This window comes from Artemia franciscana, chromosome 7 (genome assembly GCF_032884065.1).
Source record: "Artemia franciscana chromosome 7, ASM3288406v1, whole genome shotgun sequence".
Taxonomy (NCBI): Eukaryota; Metazoa; Arthropoda; class Branchiopoda; order Anostraca; family Artemiidae; genus Artemia; species Artemia franciscana.
Genome location: NC_088869.1, coordinates 57,879,763 through 57,907,387, shown reverse-complemented (window position 1 = coordinate 57,907,387; position 27,625 = coordinate 57,879,763). Strand labels below are relative to the sequence as shown.

Below are 27,625 nucleotides of genomic sequence, written 5' to 3'. Positions count from 1 at the left end.
AAGCCCATGCTACCTTTTTATTAAACCCATTCTGAAGGCTTCTTAGCCCTTTCCCTTGCCTATAAAACGCCCCCTGTCATTCCTCTCTTGGAAATCTTAATCAAGAACCAGAATTTCCATTTTATTGTTTTTAATCATTTCCCTTGTTTGGCTGGTACACATCCAATGAAGTCCAAAAAAAATAATCTTAACCAATTTCAACACAACGGCTTGAAAGGAAAAGACTATCAAAACAATTAAGTGCAGTCAAAAAACTCCTGATTGGATCAGACAGGATTAACACAGTGCACATAGAGTTGAACTTCTGGCAATTAGTGTTCAATAAAATCTGGCTCGTTTGAAAAATACAGCGTTGCTGAAACATGTGAGAATGATGGAAAAAATATTGAAAATATTGTTTTCCCTTGTTTGGCTGGTACACACCCAACAAAGTCCAAAAAACAATCGGAACCAATTTTCAACACAACAGCTTGAAAGAAAAGACTACCAAAACAATTAAGGCCAGTCAAAAAAACTCAAAAGTCAAAAGTGGAAAAAATACTGAAAATAGAAAAATAAACTTGGGATTGGCTTTAAAACAGATAAAAGGTAATAAAGTAGTTCATTCTCTGATTGAATAATTAAAAACCTTAGCATCAAAAAAACTCAAATTTAAAAGTGAGGAGTCAAGTGAGTCAGTTGCAGACTTTTTTAATAAGAGAAATCAAAGCTCAATAAAAAGGAGCAGCAAAAATCCACACTTTTGGCAGCTAGCTGAAGGTTGCTGGCTGTCAGCATACTGAAAGAAAAGAAGAATATGAAAATGAAGTCTTGATTCACACTTTGATGACATGTCTCGCCCTTGGCACCTTTACAAGGAAACTGCATCAAGTTTTCAAGTCAAATTTCAGACACGCTATGAAAATGTATGGCATCTATATCCTTTGGCTGGTTTTCACTCAGGCAAGCCGCATGCTGTGTAGTCAATTCAGGTGGTCGGTAAAACTCCCTACAAATATATATTATAAAATCACGGGCCTGCAGCAAGCCCACTGATTCAGACGCATTCCATACGGCTGGTCAAACTGCAGAATATTGCAGAAGTTGCAACCTATCTATTTCTAGCAGCAGTTTTCACACCATGAAGTGGCAAAAACCATCAGACTAAGTCGGAAATCTCCCGAGAAAAGAGGAATAAAACAAGAGCTAAGAGCTCATATGGCACTTGTGACAAGATCGGAAGAGCCAAGAGCTCATATGGCATTGCATGAGCTCTAGCAAAATTATAAGAATCAATAGATTATTTTAAAAGAAAAATCAGAGGCTTAATGCCAGTTGGGATTTGAAATAAGAGCTTTGAGACACAAGGTGATCAGATCTGATCACCCACTTGCAAATTAAAATACCTCATTTTTTCTAATTTTCCCTCTCCCTTCAGCCCCCCCAGCTGTTCGAATCGGGGAAAACAACTTTATCAAGTCAATTTGTGCAGGTCCCTGACACGCCTACCAATTTTCATTGTCCTAGCACGTCTAGAAGCACTGAACTCGCCAAAGCACTGGACCCCCTCACTCCCCCAAAGAGAGTGGATCCAGTCCGGCTTCATCAATCAAGTATCTATGACATTTGCTTATTCTACCCACCAAGTTTCATCCCGATCTCTTGACTCAGAGCCAGATTTTCCCAAGATTTTCGGTTTCCCCCTCCAACTTTTACCCCAATGTCACCAGAACTGGTCGGGGTTTAAAATAAGAGCTCTGATACATGAGTTACTTCTAAATATCAAATTCAAAATTACCTCACGAACAGTCACCCGCTCTTAAGTTAAAAATACCTCATTTTTTTTTTTAATTTGTCCCATTAGCACCCCCTCCAACTCCCTCAAAGAGAGCGAATCCGTTTCGGTTATGTCAATCACGTATCTAGGACTTGTGCTTATTCTTCCCACCAAGTTTGATCCTGATCTCTCCACTCTAAGCATTTTCCAAGATTTCACCCCCCCCCCCCAAAATCCCCCCAATGACACTGGATCCGGTCGGAATTTAAAAAATGAGATCTGAGTTACGAGGTCCTTCTAAATATGAAATTTCATCTGATGAAATTCAAGATCTGATCACTCCTTTGTAAGTTAAAAATACCTCATTTTTCTAATTTTTCAGAATTAGCAATCCCCCCAACTCCCGAAAAGAGAGCGAATCCGTCCTAGTTATTTCAATTACGTATCTAGTACTTTTGCTTATTTTTGCACTAAGTTTCATCCCGATCCCTCCACTCTAAGCATTTTCCAAGATTTTAGGTTTCCCCCTCCAAATCCCCCCAATGTCATCTGATCCAGTCGGAATTGAAAATAAGAGCTCTGAGACATGATGTTCTTCTAAATATCAAATTTAATTAAGATCCGATCACCTGTTCGTAAGTTAAAAATACTTCAATTTTTCTGAATTAACCGTCCCCCCACTCCCCCTAGATGGTCAAATCGGGGAAACAACTTTTTCTAATTTAATCTGGTCTGGGTCCCTGATAAGGCTGCCACGTTTCATCGTCCTGGCTTATCTGGAAGTGCCTAAACTAGCAAAACCGGGACCGACAGAATTTGCAATCACTATGTGTCACTTGGTAAATACCAAGTGCCATACAAAGTAATTTTTCTCAGGAGATGGAATATTTTGTTGAAGGTTGGCTTCATTATGGCTTATTTTGGAAAAGGGTTATTTCCAGGCTTTGGGCAAGCCATGGGTGGAAGTAGTTATAGGCCCTACTAAATTGAAGGAAAACTTGACTTTCTTAAAACTTGAACCCCCCCAACCCTATTTGAGATAGGGTTTGTGGTACTAGAGCTTGATATGAGTCCTGATCCTAGTAATCTCTGGTCTAGCTTTCATTTGGATCCATAGCTCCATTCGCAAGTTATACTAAATTAAACAAAAAGCTTGACTTTTTTCAGCACTGAAAACCTACTCCCTCCTTGTTCTATTTGAGCTAGGGTTTTCATATAAAAAATTGATGCTTGTCATGGTCTTGGGCATCATTGGTTCAATCTTCATTAAGATCCGTCACTCCACTCGCAAGTTACACTGAATTAAATGCCCCCTCCCCCTAATTAAGCTAGAGTCTTCATCCCCAAACATTATGTCTTATGGTTTTGGCATCTTTGGCTTGACTTTCATTGAGACCCATTACTTCATTCGCAAGCTAAACTGAGTCAAACAAAAAACTCAACTTTTTAGCAATTAAAGCCCCCTTCTCCTCGCCCTAATTAAGCTTGGGTCTCCATCCCAGAACTCAATGCATATTATACTCTTAAGCATTTTTATTCAATTTTCATCGAAATTCATCTCTCCATTTGCAAGTTACACTGAATTAAATGAAAAACTCAATTTTTTTTTCAACACTTAAACCCCCTCACCCTAATTAAGCTCAATTTTAATCCAAATAGTTCAATTTTAATACAAATCTGACTGGCAGTTCTCCTGCTATACTCGATTGCACAGACGGGCGGACATACAGACGGACCTCAAAAACCCATCTTGATGGATATTTTCCACTATCCAAATAGGTGATGATGCCTGAATGATGATATGCTATTCTTTTCCCTTTTTTGGATCCAATGAGCCAACATGGCTACCTAAGACGTTGCAAAATCTGTCTGTCCGTCTGTCTGTCTGTCCGTCCGTCTGTGTAATCAAGTATAGGGGGAGAACCGCTTGTCAGATTTGAATGAAAAATTGGATGGCCGGATTTGATGCCAAGGATCATGAAACGCATCAAGTTGAAAGATGAAGACCCTAGCTCAAATAGAACAGGGGGAGAGGGCTTTACCAGTTAAAAACAGTTTTTCGTTGAATTGAGAGTAACTTGTGAATGGAGTGATGGATCTAAATGAAAATTGAACCAAATAGGCCTAAGACCATGATACATATCAAGTGTTGAAATAAAGACCCTAGCTCAAATATAACAAGGGGGAGTGGGTTTTAATTCCTGAAAAAAAATAAGTTTTCTATTTAATTTAGTGTAACTTGCAAATGGAGTAATGGATCCAAATGAAAACTAAACCAAAGATGCCTAAGATCAGGGCTCATATCAAGTTCTGGTATCACAAACCCTATCTCAAATAGGGCGAGGGTTTCAAGTTTTAAGAAAGTTTAATTTTCCTTTAATTTAGTAGGGCCTATAACTTATGAATGGAGTGACGAATCTGAAGTCAGATTCGTCTGAATACCTGAATTTGCTGGAATGAATTTGACAAAATACCACTGCATTGGATCCAGCTAGATTTCCCTAGACTTGTTTATTGCAGACAACATTTAGATGGGCAAAGATTCATAGCTTCAGTAGTTTTACCAATAATATGGTCCTGAAGATGATGAAATGGTAGAAATCTGGTTCAGTCGACAAGATGAAAAAACTTAAACACTAATGTCAGAAATATAAGCCCAAATGGACTACAGTATGCAACATTTAGCACAAAACAAGGGATTTTAGCTCACTGTCGACCAGTGAACTGTGAAATAATTTCAATTTTTTTTTTATATAATTTTTAAACAAAATTAAACCAAGTGTTAAGTATACTATAATTTTTTTCATCAAAAACAAATACCTTATTTCACATCCAAAAATAGGACATGGAGCTATATCTGAGTTTACTCTAAATCTAAAGATGATGTTTTCTTGTACATTGCCAAAGCACACACACACAAAATTTTCGTGTCAAAGGTAAAGTATTTGAAAAAGAAGTACATTAACAGTATCTTAAGTAATAAATATTTCGTAATCTTACTCAAGTATCAAGTAATAAGTGCACCCTAGAGTTTTTACTTAAGTACAAGTACAAGCAATGGAAATTTTTTTTTAAGTAGTACTTCAAGTAAAAGTACTTCAAGTAAGCTCCCATTTCCTCTCTCCAAACCATGAACAACCTGCTTTCCATTTAGCCCTAGACAGTTAGCCAAAGAGGATTATCTGTTCTCCTTTTTCTGAAGAACACGCCCTAGCCGTCTCAACCTTTCTCTCGTTATAGCTCTAAAAAGCAAGATTGAACCATCCTTTTTGTTCAACCAACTTTTTGAAATATGGTCAGTCAGCTGGGTACCCCGAACAATCCATAGGTGATATCTCTGGGAAACATCTAGGGAATCTTCATATGCTTTTTGGAGCACCCATGCTTCAGAAGCATATTTGACTACTGCCATCTCTGTAGCTTCCAATGTTCTAATCTTGGTTTGTAGACTTGTCTTCCTATTCTCCCAAACTTTTTTCACCTGTGAGAAAAACACCTGAGCCTTGGCTATTCTACTTTTAACATCTTCACCACTCCCACCTCATTTACTAATAATATTACCAAGGTAATTGAAGCTGTCCACCTGATCAATCTTTTTTTTTACCTAATGTCACCTTTTCACCATCCCTTATTCCTAGCCTTAGTGACTTTGTCTTCTTAAGACTAATTTTCAAACCTATTTTAGCACCCTGAGCTTACAAAACCTTTAAAAGTTCATTCATTTTGCTCACACTATCATCTAGGATGCTTAAATAATCAGCATAATCTAAGTTCAGGAAAGTTCTTCCTTCCCATTTGATTCCATGCTCTCCCACTTGCCTTTCTTCTGCTCCTTAAGACAAATGTCATCTAAGTGATCCACATAAAAGGGGAAAGAACACAACCCTGCTTAACTCCTGATTCAATACAAAACCAGCTGCTAACATCATTTTCTACCTTACCTGCAGCAGTGCTATTCTTGTGCATACCAGTGCCAGTTTTAACCAAGAAAGCAAACTGCTCAACAATAGAGTACTGTTTACTGCCATTTTGTGCTGTAGAACATCAATCTTAGCCAAAAAGCTAGAGATCATAAATTCTGAGATAGCTATTCAAATTTTTCATTGTCATTCACACTTCAATAGAGGTTTTCACAATCCCCTTATTATGAAATCCAAGAAAAATTGCATTTTAGTTTGGGAAATATCTCATTTTTTCCTTTTTTTTTCTCATGGGTGATTGTATCTAATCAAAAGTGTTCACTATCATGATATGGTTTATTTGAACAGAAATGAAAAGTCCAACCATTTTCTAAGTTACAGATGACATTGCACCTTGAAAATGCCTTTTTGTATCACAAAACAGCAGTTTTGTACAAATTAGGAGCATATGAGGAAGTGGAAAATCTGAGGTAGATTGCATTTTCTAGCTCAATAACCCTTCATAGGAGGTTCACAATCTCCCATCTTGAAAACTTCAACCTTGTCTCTTATTAAAAATGTAGCCTTTTTGTAGTTGAACCTGTGGTTTAGTTTGATCTGCAAAAACAAATTGTGTTCTCTCCATGTGGCAGAGATTATTGCATCAGCATTAATATAATATATTTTTATTTTAATGGGACCAAGGTTTCCAACTCTTTTCATTTTGCAATTCTTATAAATTAAGGGTATTTCTGTTTTTTCTTTCATTTGTTTTTCAGTTCATGGCTACAGGAGTTGCTGCAACCTAGGAAAGGACAAGTCATGGTTTGAAAAAGTTTGAAAACATGTTCAGGAAAACTCTCATGAGATAAATTTTCAAGGGAAATTTAATTCAATTTGGCATTTAATTCAATGTAATAAGTTTTATTTTTATCAATGAAGTGTTGGGACCTGTGTCCCTTATTTTTACCAGATATTTTTTTTCTCTTACAGAGAGATCTAACACAATGTAATTTTATTTACAATTTCAATTCTTGTAAAAGCTAGCTTTTCTTCAATGGAATAATTTTGCCAGGGGTAAGAAATTGGCTTATATTGAAGTTCTATTTTTATCTACCTAGGTCCTGCTGTTAAAATATAATTTGTGCATAAAGCAAGTTCAATCTTAGGTGCCCATACATTTTATTGACCCACCGTGTCATGTAATGGTGGAAGAGATGACTTTACCTCTTTTGTGGTTATAGTCTTTTTGAGTCACTTTCTATCTAGAGTTTAATGAGTTGATATTGGAGTTGACATTTGTAATAAAAGTGAAGTATTCTCTACAGCAGTATTAGATTATTATCTCCAAACCCTGGTAGGGTCAGGAAGAGAGTATTGAGAATCATTGTCATTGTAGTATCCACCAGAGGACCCATTCCACTCCAAGGATATATTTATTTTTGCTGACATAGGTTGTGGCACCTTAGGCGAAATAGTGTGGTGCTTACTCCCCCACCATAGGCAATACACTTGTCACACCCACATTGATTACAATATCAGTGGAGGAAGAACTTGTAGAACCCATGGGACCACTTGAAAGCAATACTATACCCTAGTGGAGACAAGTAGTGGCGCTCTGCCATATACACTGGAACCACAAGAACTAATGTGAAGTAATTCAAATTGCCTTTGTTGATACCTTTTAATTAGAGGTATATAAGTCAAAATATGTTCAAAAAACATATTTTTGTTACTATATTCGAGTGATCACAGTAGACAGTAGTATAATTCTTTGCATTTTGCAGCTTCTCAGAAAGAATCCCAGAATTTGTTTTACTTCCCAGAATTGTGCCAATATGCCCCTTATCCCCTCAATGCTTACATATTAACTATACAGAAATTTTGACCTATAATGGACATTCGGAATATATTCATGGGGAAGTTTGAATGAGGTCACAAGAAAAGCTTATGTTTAGTGCATAGTTTTAATTTTGTTTTGTTTTAAGGCTATGACACAATATATTTTAGAGATTTATTTTGTAATGAGGAACCAGATACAATATTAAAAAGATTTAGAAGTGATAAGGCCCCAGGTTCTAATAGCGCAGTGCATGATTTTTAAAATATAGAGATTGTGAAGCTAAAGATAAAAAAAACTTCAATTATAAACTTCAATTTTTTTTGGAGAAAGCTAGTATTTTTTTTGGAAAGCCCTTTAGAAGAAAGCGGGCAAGAGGGAACATAGCAATTACAGGGGCATCAGGCTTGGTTTCTGCAGGAAGTAAATTACTTAGCATAATGGTGATTATTAGATTAAGAGATATTGTGAATAAAGTTTAAAGATACGAGCAGCATGGGTCTAGGAAAGAAAGACAATGCATTGATCAATTTTTCACTCTTATAAGTCAATAACTAATATGTTTTTGAGTCATCAAACCCCTTTGGTGCTCAGTTTTATAGATCAGGAACAGGCATCTGTTTGTAATTAGTGCTATGCATAAGGATAATACTCCTATGGTAGGAAATCCAATTAGTTGTGGGTTTGGTGTGGAATCAGGAGTTAAGGAGGGCTGTGTCCCATCCCTGCTTTTATAGATTGTTCTTATGGGTCTAGTGGACAGTAGGACATCAAATAGATATCCCTATAATTAAATTATATAGTTTTCTTTGTCTCGCCTAGATACAAATTGTTAGCAAAATGGAAGGATTTCAGAGCCTTAAAGATTAGTTTTAAATGACTCAGGTGCTTAGACTTGAAGGGTAAGAGGTATTGTTAGGTAACAATAAAATCGATCAAGTGGGCAGGTTTACTTAGCATCATTAGCTAAGATGATAGGTACAGCAAGGATGTAAAAATTGAAATAGCCAAATTATTGAATATTGTTTTCATATTTCAAAAACTTTTCTAAGACAAGAAAGACATGTCTTCTAACTAAGACTAGTTTATTAGAAGCCACAGTAATGACAGTGGTTAATCGCGGCTCTGATGCGTGGCTGCTCTGGTTGATGAAGATATGTTAAATGTTTGTAGAGGAATTGTCTTGGGACAATTCTAGGTGCTTGTTTGACAGACAGTATATAAAAAATAAGCCATATGAAAGATACCAGTTGATCCTGTATTCTTGGACTATAATGAATAAAAGGTTAGAATGACTCAGCCAAGTTTTATGAAATAGGATAATAAATTGCCAAAGACTTACTTTTTGACCAGCTATCTAGGGAAAGAAGCAGGTCGTTTCTAAAAAGGATGGTAGGTGGCTGTAACAAAGGATTTAAAGGAAATTGGAACTTCACATGAGAGGGTTAAAGAGGGAAGTTTTCAGTAGATTGGGATAGAGGAGTTTCCATAGCTGTGGGGGTGGCTTGACATGACTTGGTGCAGAAATGAGTTGTTAATATTAGTAGTAGTAATTTTGTTTACTGCAAATGGTCATATTTGCACATGGTTTGAGTCATTGAAGGGAGATGGTGCATCCCAATATTTACCCTGGAAAAGGAGAGAGGTAAGAATTTCAAGAAAAAACGTCTTAGACCTTGCCTATAAGAAAGGGAAACATTGTCAGAAAGACACCCCTGGCCAACTCTATGTACAGGCATGCTTTTATTGCCAGACTTTTGAGAGATGTGTTTGCTCTGTCCCCTTTCATCCAAAAGGAAATGAATCGCTTTGCTGATCAATTTGTTACGTCGTAGTTTTTCTTGTTATTATTTATTCGTCAGTGTTAAGGTTTAATGCCTGTTTGTGAGAAAAAAAATCTTTCTGTTTCAGTTGATAAATTATTTAAAACACAGTTTTTAATAGTGGTACTGTGAAAACTTGTATTCATAGTAAGGAATACACCTAATTTTTATTTTAGGGATTTTAATACATCATTTTGTCGGAAGGCTCCAAGAGGGATTCAACGAAAATCCAGGGTCCTGGTCAAAGAAAACGAAGAAGTAAAGGAATCTGTTTTTAGCATCCAGGCAAGTCCTGATAAATATTTACAAGGTACTTGATAATATATCATATCTAAGTTTTAAGTTGTAATATTGAACATGATCTTATAACTTCTGTTTAAATTTTTTTCCTTATATTTTAAAATCTGAATAAAACTGTTTGAATAAGAGGCTTTTTAAACTTTCAAATTTAATTTAAATAACATGGAGTCAAATTCCAAGTCCAAACTAAGAAATTTAAGATGAACAGAAGTCAATATTTCTAATAAGCAAGCAAATTATTTTCTCTAACCTTTATCTTACCCTACTTTGATAACTTAACCCCCAGCCCCCAAAATAGGAAAAAAAAAGAATTAAGCCAAACAAAAATATAAAAATAAGTGCTATAGGTTATTCCACACTGTATATTCTACATGTATTCTGGAATATAGGTGGAATATTCTTGGATCCACTTTTCTCTCCATTTTTGATTTTTATTGCTTTACCTTTTGCTGCTCAATTTTTTCATTTTGGGCGATTTTCCAGTGGGTAATTGTTTGTGGGTAGGGAAGGGGAGGCAGCAGTTTTCTAGGGAGAGTTGTCCATGGGGGATCTTCCATTGGTAGAATGATCATATTGGTAGAGTGATCTTCCATTGGGAAATTGTTAGAGTGATCCACCACCATGAATATATATATATATATATGTAATTTCTTCAAACCTAGTACCTTTTTAAAATAATGGTGAAATTAGATATACTAGTTTGTTATACAAATAAATAAACTATCAACCAGCTTGATTGGTTAAATTGCTCTTTAGTTAATAAGTGTTAAAATGTTAAAGCCCTTGGATACGCCTAAACTCAGTATGTTCATAGAGCAATACCCTAACTACTAATACTAAAAACCAAATAAGAATACTAATTTAAATTAAAAGATTTACTAGCATAATGATATAAAATGAATATTGTACTGTGTGGTTCAAAAGTTGACGGGCAGCAACTAGGAATAGCTTTTTGAGTTGGCTGTGTTATCACTGCATTGTTAAATATCATTTTGGTGTTTTCATAGTAAATTTAAAATTCTCGCCGAAATCTACTAAGGTTTTAATAAGGCTTTTTTCTTTCCTCTGCTTTGGATTTCAGTTTATTGCAAGACTTATAATGTTTCCGGTTTTAGAGAAAGCGTGAATTTGTGGCTAAATTTATCAATAAATTTACAATGTTGCATTTGGAAAGCTGTCTGTAAATCTTGCTTGGGGCCAAAAAGGATGGTTTGTGTTTGTCCTTGAGCCAGAGTTTACAGTATGACGTCAAGATGAGAATAACCAAATTTTCAGAGTTCTTATTATGGTTTATTTGTTCTTCGTTCCGAGTAATAATAAAGTGTGTTTTTTCACAATTTAAAATTTGTATAATACTCACTCTTGGTGTTATAGCTGGTGAGACCAAGATATCACCTGATATATCAATCCGTTGTTTTTGTGTGCTGTTCAATGACTTTGCTGGTATTACAATATGATTTATTTTATGGTTAAGTTTTAAGATAATTTTAATTGTATACTGAAAGCTACTGATATCGTAGCTGGTGTGAGACTGTGAAAAGCGTCGTAGCTTATATTGCTTTTGTCAGGCTACGTACTCACTTTTGAATCCTCATAAATATTCTTGTTTTTCATACCGGCCTTTGGATTTTTTTGGTAAAGCGCTAGTTTTCACCAATCATACAACTATAGGGAAATATTATCAGTTGGTTTATTTGCACTAGTTTTATCGATATATGTTAGATAGATTGTGAAGTATTTTTTTGTTATTCTTAAGCTTCATCTTTGCTCTTTACTTCACTCAGAAAAACTTTGCTTTTTAAAAATTGATCTTTGCCCGTTTATAATTTAAATTTAATGTAGACACAGCGCTGCCATGATGATTTTTTTTCTGGGGGAGGGGGGTAGTCTCCCCTCATATACAGAATAATTTCTGTCCGTTTTAGATCTAGTGTTGCTCCTTACTTCCAGTTAATTTTTTATTTATTAATTTTGTGAATGTTTTCAAATAATACCAGGAAATCCCCCTTTTAATAATTCTTCCGGAAAGTTCCTCCAGAAGCTTTTCTTCCCATAGAAATCCCCCCCCCCCCTGCAAAATATCTCACCCTAAAAATGTCTAAATATTTCGCAATAACTAATACTAGGCTATATGTGAACAATGGGTAAATTGAATAACTTACAACCCTTTTTTGCAGACTATGGGAACCAAAAGAAATAATGAATCGACAAATTTGAATAAATTGACATAATTTTTTCTAGAATACTAAAAGAAAATGTAAAACAAAAGCGAAGCAAATTTTTTTTTCTATCCAGAAATTATCAGAAAAAAATAAAGCTGCAAAATCGCTAAAATTTTGGCGGTAATTTTTTGAGTAGGCGGTAATTACCGTAGTCAACCTTAACAATGCAGGTTACCCACATAATCATATGGGTGGCACAAAACCATAATTGAAAAAAAAAATTAAAAAATACCCGGTAAGTAATTGAACCCTTGACATTTTGCTTCAATGTCAATCGCTCTACCAACTGAACTACCCTTTATAGTAATCTAATTTAATCTATTGATTTGTTGGACAATAATTGCATAACTTACATCCCTTTTCCCAGGGATTATTGAGGAGCATGACATCACTAAAAGCATAGTTATTGGATCTTTCAACTATGCTGGAAAAATGGCTATCTCAAAATTTTAATCGGAGGAATTTAGGGGAGGGGGCCTTCTAGGGGGGGGGGTTAGCTGCCCTCCAATCTTTTTGGTCACTTAAAATCTTTTTGTTGTGCAATCTTTTTGTTGTGCACTTAAGACATGGTACCAAAAGTGCCATATGACATTTGCAAATGCTATAATTTATAAAAAGCACGTAGATATGAGAAATAGTTTTGTAATTAGCCGTTAAACATCTCTCTATGATGTTTTTGTAACCCGCCAGCCTTGGAAAAAAAAAGAAACCGATCGTACTACCGATCCAAAAAAGTGATTTTTATTGTTGTCCAAGGCGGGGGACCCTGTACAAGGTTTTCGATCATGATGATTCCAATGGGGCACTTTTTGTTTTGATCTGACGCCATTTTAGAGAGATTTCAGGCCTTTTTTTTTAAATTACCATAAATTCCTTTTCAAAATAAACTTTTACTACCACTACTATTACTACTAACTCACTGTAGCACCAAGCCGCCTGAGGCCAACACAGCTACGCACGCTCATCTCCAACCTAATCTATTTAAAGGCTCCCTCTTTACACCCTCCCAGGAAGTTCCCATTTCCTTTAAATCTTTATTTATGACATCCTCCCAATCCAGACAAGGACGACCTGCTTTCCGTGTAGCCCCAGACGGTTGGCCAAAAAGGACAATCTTCGGTAATCTGTCATCCTTCATCCGTAGAACGTGGCCTAGCCATCTCAACCTTTCTTTCATTATAGCCCTAGAAAGCGCGATTGAACCACATTTTTCGTACAACCTAGTGTTTGAAATACGGTCAGTCAGCCGGGTACCCAGAACAGTCTGTAGGCAATTTCTCTGGAAAACATCTAGTAAATTTTCATCTGCTTTTCGGAGCGCCCATGCTTCAGAACCATATTTGACCACTGTCATCACTGCAGCTTCCAATATTCTAATCTTGGTTTGCAGACTTATCTTCCTATTCTTCTAAACTTTTTTTAACTGTGAAAAAACACCCTGAGCCTTAGCTATTCTGCTTTTAACATCTTCACTGCTCCCACCATCTTTACTAATAATACTACCAAGGTAACTGAAGCTCCCAACCTGATCAATCTTTTTGTTACCTAATGTCACCTGTTCATCTTCACTTATTCCGAGCCTTGTGACTTAGTCTTCTTAACATTAATTTTCAAGCCTATTTTAGCACCCTGAACTCGCAGAACCTCTGAAGATTCATTCATTTTGCTCACAATGTCATCTAATATGCTTAAATCATCAGCATAATCTGAGTCCAGGAGAGTTTTTCCTCCCCATTTGATTCCGTGGTCTCCAATTGCCTTTCCTGTGCTCCTTAAGACGAAGTCCGTCAAAATGATCCATATAAAGGGGGATAGAACACAACCAGTTGCTAACCTCATTTCCTACCTTAACCGCAGCAGTATTATTCTCGTACATAGCACAAGTCACTTTAATGTATTTTTCTGGTATACCATATAACGGTAAGACCTTTGTTAACGCTCTTCTATCAACAGAATCGAAAGCTTGCTCATAATCGATAAAACTGAGGACTAAAGGTGTTTGACAACGAAGGGACTTCTCAATTATTAACCTAAGAATGAAAACTTGGTCGACATATCCTCTACCTTTTCTAAAACCGCATTGTTCTTCCCTTAAAACTTTGTCTACAGCATCTCTCAGTCTAAAAAGTATCATATTACTCAGTAATTTGCTACCTACAGAGACCAGACTAATGCCTTGATAATTACGACATTGTATAAGGTGACACTCTTGTCACCTTATACAGTGGTTTAATTAAGGTTTTCCTAAAATCATTGGGTACTTCCCCTTTTCAAAAATCATGTTCATGATCTTCAGTAGCTTATTCCTAACCTCAGAGCCACCATATTTAAGAAACTCATTAATCATACTATCAGCACCTCGAGCCTTATTATTTTTTAATCCTTTTAGTACTGTCGCTAATTCTTCCTCACTAAACAAATCTTCCTTCACATCCAAGGTATCACAATTTTTTTCATTTTCATCTATATCTTTTCCTGCAACTGTATCTCGGTTTAGCACATTCTCAAAATGTTCCACCCATCTTTCTTTAACTTTTTCTTTATCACTAATTGTGGCCCCATTTCTATCTTTAACTGGGACTAGTCCAGATTGGCTACTCCCTTTCAATTTATTAACATGCCAGAATAGTATTTTACTAAGTACTTCCTGGAAGTTTTTTTAAAAGTTTCAAAGTTCTTTTTAAAGTTTTACTTAGTACTTCCTGGAAGTTTTTTCTCAAATTTTCATCCTAGAGTCTTCCCACATAATAACTTTCCGGGAGGTAGTAACCCTTCCAAAATTTCAGCTTTAAATTAACCTTAGACTTTTAACATCAATAACAGCACTCCTATACACCCTAGTATCTTGTATTGATCCTGCTAGTCTTCTGTTTACAATAACATAATCAATAAGTTTTGCTGTCTTACCATCACGTGAATACCATGTCAACTTATGGGCCATTTTGTGACCAAACACCGTATTTTGGTTATAACTAGGTTGTTATACCTACAAAATTGCAAAAGCCTATAGCCCTTACTGTTTTCTTTTCCTACTCCAAATTTACCTAGGCTGGGATACCATCTGTCCCTATTTCTACAAACCTGGGCCTTTATAAACCGAAATAATAGTTACCTTTCCTGAACCACTCTCAGATGGCAATCTTTTTTCGCTAGGCTGTTTTTTCAAAACGTGTTTTTTAACTTTTGGTTTCTAGCGGGTGTGGTTTGCTCTTTACTAGGTTGTAGCTACTGCTACAACCATAACTAAAGCTAGCGTCCAAAAAAGTTAGGGTTCAGAAGGGCTTAAGATGAACAATTGCTCACTAATAAAAAGAAACACCTAGAGATAAAAAAAAATATTTTCTCACGGGTTCAAAAGTTTGGCCATCTACTTATTGTAGCCATTTCTCTGTGTGATTAGATTTTTTCTTTAACTTTCTGTGTTTAGGACTGAAGAAGAGGAATGATATCACATACACCCCTTCAAATTTCTTATTTCACTCATTGCTAAGAAAATTGGAGCTTACCCTTTGCTAGTTTTGTAGTAGTGTTCTTAGAAAATTGTGTCATGGCAAGGAACTTTTGAACTTGATACAGTTTGTTGTAACGCTGATCAACACAAATGCTTGACGCACTTATAAAACTCTACGCCATCATTTTATGTTTGTTGATTTGTTCATGACAAACATCATTTTGAACCTTTTAAAGGTCTGACTACTTCATTCCTATTGTACACATCGCAAAAAATTGTATAGTGAATCCGCAAAAACCAGCCAAGTCCTGGTCTGGTGCAAAAATCCTTGATTCGGTGGGAAACAAGCTGTAGGCACTAAGCGAGCCAATAACCCCTCCTCCCCCCTCTTTGTCATTTTTTTAGCAGAAAGATAGGCGTGGTGCTCTCAATCTTAATTCAATTCTCAATTCAATTCAATTTATTTCTGACCCGTCAACAGAACAAAAGAGGGTTTGTAGCCCTAGTGCCAGAATAAGCAAAAAAAAAAAAATAAAAAAAAAATAAAAAGAGAAAATAAACAATCAACGAAAATAGAGATTACAATGAACAACCACAAACATAACAACATACTATACGAAGAGGGAAGACCACTGGTGGTTGAGTTTTCTAGCGGATAATTTGAAATCTTCCACTCTTTTATCAATAATGTTTGCAGGCAGAATCAATTTAAATTTTGTACCAGAGAAGAATTACTGGTCCAAGGAGGCAGATGCAGCAGATACTTGGCGAATTTAAAATAGATTTAGTTAATATTTTTTTTTTATTTGAAGCAGAAAAAAAGTTCCAAATGGGGAACGTAGCAAGAAGATGGGGCACAGTTAGACTGTTGTAAAGTTTGGAAAGTGAAATCGACTAAGATTTGTGATATTAGATGCAAGCGAAGCATATGCAATTCGAGTCTTTTTAGGGAGGTTTTGAATTACAAGCTTAATGGTTTCTTTAATGCTTCTTCCAATGGGCATACCAAGATAAATAAGACTATCAGAAAGTTGAACAGATGTTTCAGAAAGTTCAAGTTGCATGTCAGAGTTACCCTTAAGATTGAAAGCGATTGCTACAGTTTTATCAACATTAAAATTCAGACCGATTTGCTGATATTGATGCTAGAGTTTAGAAAAGTTCTCTTACTTCCCAAAAAGGCGCGACTTCGATTCAAAGTATCATCAGCGTAGGTAAATAAAGAAACATCGATCAAACAGTTTTTGGTAACGCGACCCGGCTCAATAGTTACCGAAACTCTAAAAATGGAATTTTGATACCAATAGTTACATCAAAAGAATCGCATTTTAATGCTGATTTTAAATATATAAGTTTCATCAAGATAAGTCTTACCCATCAAAAGTTACGAGCCTGAGAAAATTTACCTCATTTTAGAAAATAGGGGAAAACACCCCCTAAAAGTCATACAATCTTAACGAAATACACCATCAGATTCAGCGTATCAGTGAACCTTATTGAAGAAGTTTCAAGCTCCTATCTACAAAAATGTGGAATTTCGCATTTTTGCCAGAAGACAGATCACGGATGCGTGTTTATTTGTTTTTTTGTTTGTTTCCCCCCCCCCAGGGGCGATCAGATCGACTGAGTGGTCCTAGAATGTCGCGAGAGGGCTCATTCTAACGGAAATTAAAAGTTCTAGTGTGCTTTTTAATTGACCAAAAATATTGGAGGGCACATAGGCCCCCTCCCACGCTCATTTTTTCCCAAAAGTCACCGGATCAAAATTCTGAGATAGCCATTTTATTCACCATAGTCGAAAAACCTAATCACTATGTCTTTAGGGACGACTTACTCCCCCGCAGTCCCCGTGGGAGGGGCTGCAAGTTACAAACTTTGACCTGTGTTTACATATAGTAATGGTTACTCGGAAGTGTACAGGCGTTTTCAGGGAGATTTTTTTTTGGTTTAGGGAGAGTTGAGGGGGGAGGGCTATGGGAGGATATTTCCATGGAGGAACTTCTTATGGGGGAAGAGAATGTCAATGAAGGAGCGCAGAATTTTCTAGCATTATTTGAAAAAACAATGAAAAAATAAATATGAAAAGTTTTTTCTACTGAAAGTAAGGAGCAGCATTAAAACTTAAAACGAGCAAAAATTATTACGCATAGCCTATGAGGAGTTTACCTCCTCGTAATACCTCACTCTTTACGCTAAAGTAATTTTGGTAATTTCAACTGTTTATTCTATGGCCTTTGTGGTTCAGAGGTCATTCTTAAGGAATTGGGACAAAATTTAAGCTTTAGTGTAAAGAGCGAGGTATCGACGAGGGTTGAACCCCCTCATATATGCAATAAAAACATACGAATATAGAAGTTGGTTACGTAATTTAATTCGTAAGTTTCTTACGTATATCTTTTAATAATGAAAACGTTTGTAAAAAGTTCTAGTTGCCTTTCTAAGTAATCAAAAAATTGGAGGGCAACTAGGCCTCCTCCCTCGCTCCTTTTTTCTCAAAAATCTTCCGATTAATTGCAATTATTTAATATGCGAATTTCGTTTTAATTATTTATGTGTGGAGAGCCAAGATCAAAACATGCATTAATTCAATAACGTCCCGAAAGCAAATAAAAAAAACAAACAAGTGTTTTAAATGAAAGTAAGGAGCAACATTAAAACTTAAAACGAACAGAAATTACTCGGTACATGAAAGGGGCTTTTCCTCCTCAACGCTCCGCTCTTTACGCTAAAGTTGCTTACTGTTTTAAAAAGTAGAGTTAAGAGAAAGAGTCAAACTTTAGCGTAAAGAGCGGGGTGTTGAGGAGGAAAATCCCCTTTCATATACGAGTAATTTCTGTTCGTTTTAAGTGTTAATGTTGCTCCTTACTTTCATTTAAAAAAAAGTTTTTTTTTTAATTCCACCATAAATATACGTGCACTCGACAGAGCATTGCACAGCAGAAACTGAGCTATTTAAAAGAGCTGGGGAAGTTAAACCACCCTGTCTGACACCCTTAAACATATTGAAAAGATCCGAACCACCTTTTATTTTATCTTTAAGATGGTTATACATGTAACGGAGACGTTTAATAACTGAAGGATCAACCTCTTTTTATAGCTTCTGACAAAATCTGGGCAAATATAAACGAATCGAGTGCTCTAGGTATGTCTAGTGCACAAATAACAAGGAAATTACCAGATCCTTTCACATCAGCTAGAACATTAAAAAGGGCATAAAGAGCATGCTCCTGACTTAATTCTTTCTGGAAACCAAACTGATGCGGAGGAGCAGAACACAAAAAATTTCACTGTAGACCCAAAAATTTTGAATGAGGTACACGAAACGGTTATAGTGTGGTATGATTGACAATCTTCAAGATCTCTTTTTCACTTTTTGGGAATAGGAGTGATCTGGCCAATGCAAAACTGTTGTGACACCACACCTGAAAAAATTGACATTTGAAACAACAGCTGGAGGTACTGCACAAGCAAATCACTAGCATTTTCAAAATTTTTAGCAGAGACCAGATCAACACCAGTGGATGTTTTTTTTCTTGATCTTTCTGAAAGCGCACTTTACATCAGAAGGAGTAATTGAGAAGGTAGACTGCTGGAATTTAGTCAAGATACTCCCAAGCTCTTTTTCAAATTTACTTTCAGTTGACGGATCAGGTGACGAAAATTCAGTTGTATAATAATCAATCCATTTAATTTCAGAAATATTACAAGTAGAGGTCCGCTCGGAACGTTTAAGACTTTTCCACAAAAGAGAAGGATCACTCGCTATATTGTCTACATTTTTTTTTGTATCAGCGTGATTTTGTGGTCTCTTCTAAATTTTCTTTTTGTTCTTAAACGCAAATCGTTTACTATACCAGAACGCGGTCTATCACATTCATTCCAAATTCGGAGCCATAGCTTAGCTGATTCACATGCTGAAACAAGATTTGAGTTTTTTGACCAATCAGCCACTTCTGCTTGTTTTGCGAACACGTCTAGTTGGAACCGCAATAAGTTCTGCACACCGAAGTGCGTGATTCATTTCCCCAAGATAACTGATAATCTGAATTTCAATCTGACGCTCACTAAGATAAGAACTACAGTCGGGGCTAAGGAGATGGAATGGAACCTCGATTTTATTAAGAAGCGAGTCACACTCTAACATAAATAACTGGCAATTAATGCGACTCCAATCTTGGATATTGCGGACCAAATCTTGGAAAATCACTATTATTGGAGACACATTGTTATTTTCTAATTTTTCCAGTGCCCACTCCCCCTACCATAAAGTTTGTAGAAAGAATTTATGCATATTTTACCTTGTTTGAACCAAAATCACGTGAGGTTTCTGAGTACGTATGAATAAGACCCGGAGGTGGCCATTAGCCCCTCCACTATGAACCACTCAAATCAAGAATGTGTCCCTTCCTCCATTAAACGGTAGGGAATTTACATACAATTTAATGATTAAGAACGATTTTTTTAAGAAACTTCTTCCCCCCCCCCATAAACGATTCCTGCTTCATGACAGTAATAAATATAAATTAAACCATAAAGAATTTCTGTCAAATGGAAGGTAATACTTCCAGTCATATTTGAGTGAAAGTTTCCTTACATCTATTTATAATGTAAATCATATGTATCTATACATGTATCCATGGAAATCATATGTATCTATATGTATCCATGTAAATCATGTGTATCTATATAAATTTCCTAACTAAATTTCCTGCTCATAAAGTATAAGAAAAAAAGTTGATATTAAAAAAAAAAAAAAAAACAGGATCGCGTTTTGGAAATTTCTTAGTCCTGCATGTTTTACAAAAAAAAGTCACGAACATTGAAAAATAAAAAGTTTTTTTATAAAAAAATTAAAATTTGTTGAAATTTCCTGGAATTTTTTTTTTATACATTATTATGTTTTTTTGCAATCGATTTAATTTCATTACTCCGATATGCTGTGAAGTTTCATCAATACTCTCTATTTTTTAAATAAATTTTTCTGAGTGGTGTATTCAATTAAAATGTTCAAACCAATTAAAACCATTTCAAACCAATTCAAATGTTATGCCATCAGACCAAACATATTCAGTTCAAAATTACCGATGTTTGTTTTAACTGTTATGTTATGGCATCAATTTCCGATACTTCTGAATGACAATTCTCGGAAAAAAAGCGTCCTTGTAAAGCAATAAAAATCATTTAAAGTCACAAATGTAATTATTGTAGGAAAAATGTTTCTCTTATCTGAATCAGTGATTTCCTTCTTTTTTGATGTTGATGTTTTGACAAATGAAAAACACCTTATTCCAAATAAAAATTGTTTCCACTATTTGAAAGATGCGAGATTTATTTCCATGAGGCTCTATCGCTTTTGCAGATGAAAAATTAACTAACAGGCTGACAAATTATAACCAGAGACATTTCGAGAGCAAAGTTGAGTCGAACCTGTCTTCAGAAGTAGTTGCAACGTTCGGAACTGACAATGTCCTCAAGCTTATTTGCCCTAATTTGCATATATTGAACGACAAAGAAATAGTTTGCGCGGCAAGGCAGATTGCGTCATCTCAGTTTGAAGAAAGGTTTAGTATTTTATTATTTTTATTTTTTTTGCCTAATCTATGCTATCTACTCATCTACCTATATCAGGTCTTTCACACAAAAGCTGTTTGTAAAAGCTAAAAGAAAATGTAAATAGGGGAAGATTATATGAATATTTTGTTAGAATTAGACTATTTGATATAAGAAGAATGTCTTGTAATTTTTTTTCTTGAATTGTTTTTTCAGATTTGCTCAAATTCTCTGTTGTGTTTGGATTTATTTCAATTTTATTTTTTCTTCAGATAACCCTTAAAAAATCTGATGGAGGGTTGTGTATACTGCTTAGTTCAGAAAACAAAAGTTTTGTGATGGCACACACACAAAGGCCAAATGAATCAAGCTATCCAAAATTTTTTTGGCGAACAGACATTAATACCTAAAAATCGAGAGCCACTGATATAGAAAATAGCTTGGAATGTTTTTAAGCAAAATTTAGACTAGATGTGCAGTACTGATCGAATGCTTTCAGGTGGCATTATGCAGTTCAAACCTTCTAAAACAAACACAAATGTTTGGCATCCTCTAGGACTAGTTTTGGATTAGTTCTAGGATTTCACATCAGTAGGGTTAGTTTGGAAGAATTAATTTGCTTTATCATTGCATGTCATGTATATGACCCATTGCAATTTTTTTTTTCTCAGAACGTATGAACCTAAACGAATAAGGGTACAATTTATTTACTGGTTTTTAATTCAACGACGAGTTACTGAAATGAATGACAAATCATCGAGCAATATTATATGAATTGAATAGAATCCATCTTTATTTACTAAAGTAACCAGTAAGTTAAAACAAGTACGTCAAAATAAAATAAGGCAAAGTTATTAAACAGTTGAGATGTATGCGAAACAAGTTATGTTCAAATGAAAATGAAGGGAAAATTAAAACTTTAAAACAAACAGGGATTACCCTGTACATAAGGGCTCAGCCCTCTTTAACTTTCTGCTCTTTACGCAAAAATTTTACTAAAAGCATTTTGAGCACAACAGATATAGTAAGTCGGTAGTTTCAAGTGTTTTATTTAGCAACTGATGGTTGAAACATTTGAACTAAAGGTGGTATTTATTAAAGCAAGCGCAAATTAATATTCGTTCCATTCTTGAGGTATTGTAAAAAAAGAACTTTTTATACTTGTGTTAGAGCTTTCGTTCTGAAAGTATTGGAAGCAGAAGTAAGTTTGTATTGAGAATGGGGGAGGCGGCTGGGAGGAGGGGAGGGGTGCAGCTCTCACTCATAGACAATAAAATATTTGCTCGTTTAATTTTTTAATTTCAGCACTTTAATTTCACCTGAAAAAGAGTTTTTAGGTGTAATTTATGTTTATGTTTGATAAAATATTCCAAATTATCCTTAAAATAAGCGAGGCTACCGCTCCCTTAGCCTCCACTCTTTGCACAGAAGTAACACTTTGAGATAACAGTTTCCTGGGGAAGGGGGCTGAAACTGAAAGAAATTATACTTCTAGGCCACTAGTTTTCAGGATTCTGACTAATTTAAGGAGTGGGGGAGGACGCAAGTGAATAATAAGTGCACTTTTTATGTATTGTGATTTTTTCTAATCAACCTTCCTTGAGTCGGATCTCTGCGTATCCATTTCCATCGATAATGATCAGCTATAGATTGATAGATTGAACGTTCTTTTGATTGAGTCTGGTTGAGTAGAAATGAGGGCATCCTATATGTTTAGTGTCTCTCAACACATTAACAATACGGCTAGATTACCAATTTTTAGCTCTATACTACGTAATAGATTTGCTTATACTTCTCTAATCTCCACAAGGGACAGACCCTGAAAAAGATTCCAAAAAGGCATGGAACTGAAGGCGACTTAATACTTATTTGTCCGAACACGTTTGAATAATTCCAGTCTTTTGTACTCTTTATAATGTCTTGCAGTACTCACTTACTGAAAGAATGCACTTCTATGTGTTGGAACACTCTAGTAAAATTGACAATACTTTAACATTTTCAAAGGGCATGGATCCGAAAAAGGCGTGTAAGTAGGTATAGGCTCAAAGCTCACCTAATACTTATTTTGCTGGATACGTTTAAGGAATCCTAAATTTGTCTCATTATTAAGTATTTTCCATATTGCTCTCTTACTCGCTTAGTGTCCGTCTGTGTATTTTAGTATTCAGTTTAATCCTACTTTTAATCTTTGTCTCTGAATTCACTCTTACGAATTGACCATCTGTGTTTGAAAAATTTCGAAAATGTGGCCTATATTTTTCTACAGAGCTGGCTGCTTTGGCCAGTTGTTCAGCTAGCTTATCATACTAATTTATGAATGAATGAATGTACTTTTACCCACCATTTTCACAGGAAAACGATGGAGTATGCAAGATAAGGAAGAAATAGAAGCTAAACTGCCAAACACTGGTACACAAACATCCAGTAGATACAATAAGATTGTTCTGAAATAAAAACGTCTTCCATTGATATGGAGCTGCCTATGCTACAGTAACGGGCTGCTGGCTCATCAAGGTTACATTACAGACTTGCAATAGAGCGGTATTAATTCAAAAGGTCATCAGTATAACAAAGTATTGAAGTATCAAGACCCATAGATATGCTACCTATAGGTAAATCGCCGTCGGCTGGGAGGGCAGCATTGTTATATAAAGTCGGAGACATAATCCAAATCGATCTTTGCTTAATGCGGAAATAAAGAGTCTATAACCGTATTACTAAGCTTTAAGTAAAGTTTTAAATGCTTATATATGTAATAAAGTGGTACAATAATATCAAGACTAATACAACGATTATAAAGTTCCAAAATAGCTTGTTAACGGAGAGGCAAACCTTAAGCGTTTGTCACATCATGCGCCCGTAAAATCGGCATTCTTTTAGAAGACCGTGTATCCTTCAGGATAGAACGCAAACTCTGCAGCGCGTGAAAACACCTCAGACCTGATTGAAAACCATACAGAAAGCCAGGCATAGTTCATTCTTCCTTTTATACTATCAACACTCAAAAGCTCACAAATCTTAAACACTCGAAATCACTATAGGCCTGTAGGACGAACAAGATGAATGCGGCTTCTCTATTGAAAACAGAGCTAACAACACCAATACACATATTGTCAAGGATACCCCCATTATGAAAGACAATCTGAAAAAGTATTGACAGGTGACCATACAAAATTTCATTTGTGACCTTTAAGTAGTGGCTGCAAATAGTATCCGCTCCTGCAGAGAACTATTTCTGCATTAATTTGAATGCCGCGCCCTTAATACCGAAAGCTGTAACATCAGCCGCGTTCTGTCTGGTTTTTTAATCCTAAGAGGGTGACCCATTCCAAAACTGTTTGCCTTCTGGAACATCAACTGAATCATTAGTACTGTTGGAACTGAGCTTCCAAGTCAATTTTGGGCCACAAGCGACTTTCTTGGATGTAGATTTGGAAGCAGCTAAATTTTTTCTTAAGGACCTTACGGTTTTTTCATTTAATATAAATTTACATACAGTTTATCACGCACAGACTACAAGGAGTGCAAACAACTAAAAACAAGAAGAGTCATAGCCACAAACTGCTGAAATTGGAGAACATATTTCCCACTTTAATCGTTTGAAAATGTCAGTCTAAATTATAGTACTAATTATACTTCAGTTTATTACTATTTGTCCCGATTACTTTGCGACGTGAATTAAATGAAATTGTCCAGCTTCTCCTCTCATTACTCAAGAACATTCCGATCCATATTTTGGTTCCCTTTTCGTTTTTGGTGCCCTTTCATATAAGTCTTTTCATATAAACTTACGCTATTAGTAATAAATAGTGCTAGGCTCCTATCTAGCTACCTGGATTACTAATTGAAGGAAATTGTCCAGCTACTCTTCTCATTACTCAAGAACATTCCGCAAGAATACTTTTCATTATCAGCCAGAATGAACATTCCCATGCACTAACATCCTCATTTGGTTTCGTCAGGGTATTCAATTTAAAGTACCAAGGATAGTGAAAATAAAATAGAATTATTTCTATTGGTTAAGCAAAAAACTGCACAACCACATATATGTTATGTATCTGAGGATTCAAGTGAAGAAATTCAGAAATTCAGATTCACAGAAAAATTAGAATTCAGATTTTAGTGAAAAACTCGTGTATGCAGCAGTGGCGTTATTTGCTATGGGGCAGGGGGCAACTGCCCTCTCCAGACCCCAGGTTGTCCGCCTCCCCCACCAACTGAAGTTTAGTTTCTTCAAAAATATTGTGAAAACTAAGACAAGTCTGCAATAATTCAAGCATTCACAAAAGTGGTTCAGTGTTCTTTAGTACATCTTTGCCTTTATAGTACTGTATGGCTCATTCTTTTTTACTGTCATTTTCTCTTGATTTGGGAAAATTGGCTCCAGCTTTGCCCTCCCACCCCCCGGAATGTGGTTAAAATTATGCCACGGGTGTGCAGTAATGCAGTTTAAGTGGTAGCGGTTGCCAAGATAGAAACAGAGGAACGGTGGTGAGAATTCAGCAAAAAATATACGGCATGGTAAAACATACGGCGCCAAACAGATTAAGAGATGTAGCTTTGTAAAAATATGGCACTCCCATATAAACATGAGCATATAAAACTATGTACCCGTAAAATAATTTTAATCTTATATAATATTATAAGATAGTTTTATGTCATGTAATTTTATAAAATAAAGTGATTTTATATTCTATGTAAAATTATCGTACTCCCATAAAATATAATACTATCCTAAACACCTTGTTTTTTCGAGACAATCAAAAAACAAAAAAAAATCTTAGAAAACCGCTGTCTTAGGTTTAAAGACCTAAGGTGGGTCCAGAGGCAAAATATTGTTGTTTTTTTTTATGTCCTTAGTACATTAGGACTGAAAATGTGGAAGAAAATTGGAAAAAAGTTTTGGGACAATCAAGGGGTATTGTATTTTAGGAACATTGGCTCTTGTTTTTGTTCTACTATTGCAGGCCTATAAAAACAAACAAAGAACAAAATTCTCTAGAAAAATGTATTTGAAAAATCTATTTTCAGATTACCTCCTTCAGCATTCAGGAATGATCCACGTTTTATTGCGTTTCTAGATGTCATTAGAAAAAAGGCACGGTTCTTCACAGATCCTGGTGAACATATAAATATACTCCGAATGATGTCACTGTGTCATGTTCCTTTGGGTTCAAGAGTTGGCTATGTGGTGCTCAATTGCATTAAGGAGAAAATAAATGAAATAGACATACATATGGTATTTTTCTAAATATGATAAGTTAGATTTGATTCACTAAACTAATTAATGTTGATTCACTAGTGCTTGTTGTGAATATCTTCTTTTTTAGCAGTATCGAGTTTTAGGTCTCTGAGAGGTCTAAGGTCTCCTATTAGGAAACCTTAGGAACCTTAGGTCTTTCATCCGGTTGTCGTTGGTTCACAGCTGTAGTCTATGGTTTGTGCTTGCTAAAAAACGGGTGACAATTTTTAAAAGGCTGGTTTCCTGAAGAACATTGTAGTTTATCTGTTTTTAACACTTAGCATCTTTTTTATACATATGATGTTTTGGTCGTCTTTTGAAGGGAGGGGAATGAAGCCAGTGGTGTTAAATTTGAGGAGAGGCCATGTGGGCATCCCTAATCTTCTTTGTTCTGAAGAGTATTTTTGGACCAAGCCTGAATTGTAGGTGCTGCGGAGTGATAGATCCCCTCTTATTGCGGGTGCATTTTAGATGTCGCATAAAAGATTACATTCACATACAGCTGCCCATAAAAGATTACACCTGCCCATAAGGGGTTGCAGTGGAAGAAAGCATGCATTTAAAAATATTTTTTTTTTAAAGACTTTTAGGCTTTTCTGTTAAAATTCTGTTAAAAGAATTTTTGCTAAAAGTAAAACAAGGGAAACGGGTATGTCTTATGGCTCGTGCCCTGTTTTAAAAAAGTGACTGTTAGTGCCGGATTTTTCTCGCTGATCCGACCTTAAACTTAAACTACTAAAAAGCACTCGTCTACATGAAACTTTAAGGATACGTCCTAAGATAGTGGAGGGAAAGCAAAGAAGTTGCTTTCGGGAAAGCAAAGAAGTCGTACTTACCAGCATTCGATTCATTGCCTGAACATCCACCTGACAATACATGTAGCTTTTGCCTAAGTTACTATAGTTTATATTTTCTATTCCTTTGTTTCTTTCTACTTTTTCTTTGATTTCTACTAAATGTGAAGACTACTCCAGGTTAAAGTCTTCAAGATACAGAAATTACAAATAGTAGACTATTCAAATACACCAAATTCAACGAGAGCTGTAACTAGCTAAAAAAGAAAAAGTTAAGTTGATAGAATAACAAAAATGACTAAAATTGACTAAGGAAAACATCAATACAAAAGAAAACAACTGAGATATTCATCTTATTTTGTTCTCTTGTCCAGCCTGTTGTCTCTAGTGCAAAACCTCATCTCGGTATGTTAAAATGTATTATAAGTAGCAGAGATATAAATGAAAGGCTTAAGTAAGGATGTATCTTCATTTTGGCTTGTGGTATGCTGGCTTTTGATGCGAGGAAGATGTACAGTTGCTCAAAAACCTACCAAGTAGAACTACCAAGTTTATTAAAGCTCTTTTAGTTTCAGCATATGATGAGTGCTGAAAACCTTCTAAACTGCCCATGGGACAATCCTTAGATGTCTGTACAGTAAATTGATGATGATGGTCAACTATGTAAAGATAATTAAGAAATTCTGAGCCTATTTTTAAAAAAATATATAAAAAAAGAGACTATTTTAGCCAAGAAGCAGAGCCAGAA

At 35.6% G+C, this 27,625-nt stretch overlaps 1 protein-coding gene across 1 annotated transcript in view; it reads left to right on the top strand.

The window, feature by feature from the left end:
* The window catches only part of LOC136029530 (uncharacterized), a 76,094-nt gene that overhangs the window by 3,406 nt on the left and 45,063 nt on the right, over positions 1 to 27,625 (top strand). Inside the window, exons 2-4 of the mRNA XM_065707996.1 lie at positions 9,495 to 9,628; positions 20,651 to 20,852; positions 25,873 to 26,080. Of these exons, the coding sequence (XP_065564068.1) occupies positions 9,495 to 9,628; positions 20,651 to 20,852; positions 25,873 to 26,080 (544 nt within the window). The remainder of the gene's footprint in view (positions 1 to 9,494; positions 9,629 to 20,650; positions 20,853 to 25,872; positions 26,081 to 27,625) is intronic.